The sequence below is a fragment of the Equus przewalskii genome, unplaced genomic scaffold, assembly GCF_037783145.1.
Source record: "Equus przewalskii isolate Varuska unplaced genomic scaffold, EquPr2 contig_6335, whole genome shotgun sequence".
NCBI classification, from domain to species: domain Eukaryota; kingdom Metazoa; phylum Chordata; class Mammalia; order Perissodactyla; family Equidae; genus Equus; species Equus przewalskii.
The window spans coordinates 309,633-314,756 of NW_027227860.1; the positions used below are offsets into that span (position 1 = coordinate 309,633).

Genomic DNA, 5,124 nt, shown 5'->3' on the forward strand with positions numbered 1-5,124 from the left:
GCTCTAATTCTCAAATTTAACATGATCCTAATTTTTAACACCATAAATTAGTTTTGCTTGCTTGTGAGCTTTATATAAATGAAATCATATTATACATATTATTTTCTCTCTTTCATTTGGCATTATATTTGAGTAAACCACAATTATTTATTTATTTGATTTGATGTGATGGACATAGCTTCTGGGCATTATGAGTATGCTGCAACTTACATCTTTTACAAGTTTTCTAGTGAGTGTGTATGCATTGCTGGATATATGGCTGATATTAGGAAAGAAAGCAGGAGATAAGAACTTTGGAAATAAACTCCAAATGATTTTTCCAGAAGAATGCTGAGATAAATAAATTAGCATAGACATTGATGAACATGGTTCATAATTTTGCTAGGTATTTAAAATTTTCAAAAAGTTCAACTCCAGTCCCAGTGATCCAACCACTCAGATCAACCACTTTCTCAGAAGACTCTATTTAAATGCTATGAGAAGAATTACTCTTTCCCTTCAGCAAAAACCTAATGACGCTTTCCCGTATCTGCTTAGTTTTCACCCCATACACAATAGGGTTCATTGTGGGAGGCATGAGTAGATAGAGATTAGCCATAATAATGTGTATGTGTGGAGGAATGGAGTGTCCCCCAAAACGGTGTGTGAAGAAGGTGAAGAAAGCTGGGACATAGGTGATGACAATGGCACAGATGTGGGCAGTACAGGTGCTGAAAGTTTTCTGTCGAGCATCTGCTGACGATAGACTCACAACTGCACGAAGAATCATGGTATAGGAGATTGTGATGCACAAGATATCAAAGCCCCCAATCAGGAGGGCGACCATTAAACCATAGATGGCATTGATCTTAACATTGCCACACGATATCTTAGCCACAGCCATATGGTCACAGTAGGTGTGGGGTATGACATTGCAGTATGTCAGGTGCTTGGTGAGGAAAGTAAAAGGGATAACAAGCATCACACCTCTCAAAAAAGTGAGGAGCCCGGCCTTGACAATGACTGAATTAGTGAGGATAGTGGCATATCTCAGAGGGTAGCAAATGGCCACATAGCGGTCCAGGGCCATGAGCATGAGCACCCCAGACTCCATCCCAGTGAAGGTGTGTACAAAGAACATCTGGGCCAGGCAGGCCTTGAAATCAATTTCCTTGCGGTTGAACCACAATATGCAGAGGGTGTTAGGAAGAGTGCTGGTACACATGAGCACATCCGTGAAGGAAAGAAGGGCTAGGAAGATATACATAGGTCTGTGTAAGGCCTCTTCAGAGTAGATAAGGTACATAAGCCCAAAGTTCCCTGTGATGGCAATGCTATACATGGTACACAGTGGGAACGAGATCCACAAGTGCACTTCTTCCAGCCCGGGAATGCCATTTAGGATAAACGAAGCTGGAGTTAGTTTTGTGCCATTTAGAAATGACATAACGACTGTTGGAAGTTCATGGTACAGCAGATACAGAATTGCTCTGTAAGCAGAAGAAAAAAAAAGAGTAAGTTCAAAGAGTAACTGACAACAAGATTTTCTTCGCCATATGGGCTAATTAGTTTTTCTTGTACATCAATCACCATACATGGTCCTCTTATGTTGAAAATACAACGTATACACTGTTTGGGCCCATGCCGTAAGCATTAGATATTGATGAAATGAACTGACTGAGTCTAGTCAATTTGCTGGATGGATATGTCTTTTGTTTACCCTGTAACCCATTCTGCAGGCTGAAGTTGCTCACTAACTGACCAACTGGATGGTCAAGGATTGATTAAATATTTGCTGTATTCTAGGAGCTCACCATCTTTTTTTTAATTAATTTATTTTTTCATTTATTTATTTTTGGATGTACATAATATTATATTTTGAATTCTGTGTAGATTACATCATGTTCACCATCCGAAAACTAATTATAGTCCATCACCTCACATGTGAGTTTAAACAGAGATATGTACTCCATTCTGAAATAGTAGAAACCTTAAAAGATTTTGTGGGTTCTCTTTCCAAAATTGATCTGTCTTACCTAGTGGACATGCTATGATTTCAACCTAGTTTTGGCCCAAATCCCCACCTCTTTTGATCTTCAAGAGACTTAAATTCAAAAACTATAAATCATCCCGTTGTGCACAAAGCTTCTTTAAGAAAAATATTAGAATGATATTAAAGGCAAGAAAATAATAGTCCCCTTCCCATTATCATCAAAAGTTCAACTATTAGTTCCTTTGATCAGTTCCACAATAAATAGATTGGGAAGATTCATTGGAAATGCATCTAAGGTTAGAGTCTAGTCCAAAGGACTCTAGAGTCTAATCCAATGAGAAGAGACATACTCATCATTATAAACAAAAACAACTGACATTTCCTTTAGAACACAGTACTTTATTTTCCCTCTGTATCACAACTTCGAGAGCCATACAATCAAACATTTCTCAAGCTACATAATCTTCAAAGCTAAGGTTTTTTTAGAATAACAGAGGTGCTCAATATATTTTTTTAAGTCTATAGTACAAGAAACTGTGGGACAATAAAGACTGAGAAAACACGTATGAGTAGTAAGGAGGAGAATATTTGGTGTGATAATATGTTGTAAGGAGACAAGAAAAAATTATGACCATAGGATGGATGCAAGTAGGATACACAAGTCTGAAAAACTGGGCTATGTTGGGCTGCAATGGGCTGATTTAGAAAAAATATATAATAGTAGTGTACCGAGAGGGTTAGTCCTACATAGGAAGCAATTGGAGGAAAAATAAGTAGTCTCTTTAAATCCAAAAGATCAATGTTGAAATTTAGAGTACCTGCTGGACGTCTGAGAGGTGACTCATCTTCCACTTGAGGTGTCTCTGTTGGAAATTTAAGGTTGTGTAAAATTGCTTCTCCTTTCTTCATGTGTTCTTTATAAAGTTTTATATCCTTATTCTTTAAATGATGCAGGCTGAGCAAATGAAATCTAGGGGTCCTTTGGATTGAGAAATGATTCAAATACCATAATCATGATGTGAAATAGAGGCAATTCTCTAAAAGGAAAAGTAGATGAGAAACAGAGAAAATTATATAATAAGGTTGTCGTCACTCTTTTCTTCTCTCCGTGATATAAATTGTTGTCTCTCAGAAATGCTGTTTTTAGCTTTCATAGTGAGTGCGACTGATTACTTCTCTTTGGAACAATCCCCACAAGGATTATGTTTCACTAGTTGAAACATGAATGCTGTATGCAAAGTGAAAATGGAGCATACAAGCCAGTCTGTAAAATCAGCTTTATAGTATGGTACATCATGTCTTTTCAAAAGTGAGGAGAATAATCCTATCTGATAGCACCTTTATTCCTCCTACCCCCTCAGCTATCCTAATCAGCAGCCACTCCTTTAATAAGAAGAATGTACCCCTAATCCAGAAATCTGCTCACCATGAAAGCTACTGGAGTTCTTCATCAAAATGAAGATATATCCATGAGTTAAGTTATTCATGTCTGTGTGACACCCTTGGCCCTGCAAAAGAGATAGAAGACCTATATTGAGACCATGTGGAGGCAAGTGGAGGAGAGAATATTTCCATTCTCTGTGTGTGTGATATATTCTGAAGTTTGGGACTTGGGAAAACTTAATTGTTACTGTCTCTTTCCATTGTTGGCTCAGAGGAGAAGTGATTTTCCAAGTGTGTTTTTAATGTGAAAAAAGACTTGGGAACCTGATATCTGGGTCTTAAGAACACTGGCTCAGCCCTTGGGAATTCCTTAGGAAGTATTTTGTCCCAAGTCATAGTTAGAACTCCTAAGGGTATGATTTTTTATAGGTACAACAGAGAATATGTAGCCATCTGAACTTTAATAATTCACTCCTTTTGAAATACAGACCTAAACTAAGCAGAACATCATGTACAAAATTGGTACTGAGAAAAATATTTTTGTAGAAAAATTAAATAATGTTGTTATGCAAACAATTGAGTTTTACATATGATCTTGTATTTAGTGTCCTTGATGAGTTTACTTATTAATTTTCATAACTTCTGTATAGATTATTTTGGTCTATCTAAGTATATACCATCTCACTGTGAAGGAAGAACATTTTGCTTCTCCCTTTCCTATTTTATTTTTTTGCATTTTTTCCTTCCTTGTTTAACTGGTTAAATATCTCTCCTGTGCAATATTTAACAGTAGGAGTGATCATGGACATCTTTGTTTCATTATTGATGACTGGGTATAATGAAGTCAACTAGAGGTAGAGAAACATGGTTCCAAACAGTCATATGAAGACATTGATTTTTGCTGCAATGCAGAAGCACAGCTGTGAAATGATAAAAATTATTATAAAATAAAAACAAGTCACTTCTCAATAAATCATATTTAAATAACTTCCAGTAATATGCAGTAATTTGTAATAATGTGCAAGTCCCTCCCAGTTGACTCACTTGGACTGTCAGATATACTCCCATACAAAACCTTAAAGGACTGTTTGGGATGTTCAGGAAACTGTAATTCATTACTGAGAAGGTAATTCTAGATTAGCATCAATAATTCTCTATTGTGTATGATATTTGGTGTAGATTTTTATAGATAATATTTTTCCCAACTTAAGAGGTATGATTGACATATAGTGTAAGTTTAAGGTGTACAATGTGGTGATTTGAAATAGGTGTATATTGCAAAATATTTACCCCACTAACACATCCTGCACCTCACATAATTACCACTTTGCTGTGTTATTATGGTAAGAACATTAAAGTTATATTCTCATATCAACTTTCAAGCATACAGGACAGTATTGTTAACTATTGTCACCAGGATACACATTAGATCCCCAGACTCATTCATATTTATAACTGGAAGTTTTTACCCATTGACCAACCTTTCCCAATTTTCCCCACCCCATAGCCCTGAGCTACCACCATTCCATTCTTTTTCTATGAGTATGATGTTTTTAGATTCCATACGTAAATGCTATCATACAGTATTTGTTTTTCTCTGTCTGACTGACTTTATTTAGCATACGGCCCTCAAGGTCCATTCATGTTGTTGCAAATGAGAGGACTTCCTTCTTCTTCATGGCTGAATAACATTCCGTTGTACATATGTACCACATTTTCTTTATCCATTCATCCATCAGCAGACACTTCAGTTGTTTCCATATCCTGGC

General features: G+C 36.5%; 1 protein-coding gene across 1 annotated transcript; it reads right to left on the reverse strand.

Moving 5' to 3' along the window:
• Positions 1-466: 466 nt before the first annotated feature.
• On the reverse strand, positions 467-1,426 carry LOC103555733 (olfactory receptor 52N1). The gene has a single exon (XM_008527488.2). The coding sequence runs from the start codon at positions 1,424-1,426 to the stop codon at positions 467-469; it is 960 nt and encodes a 319-aa protein (XP_008525710.2).
• Between the last annotated feature and the right edge of the window lie 3,698 nt (positions 1,427-5,124).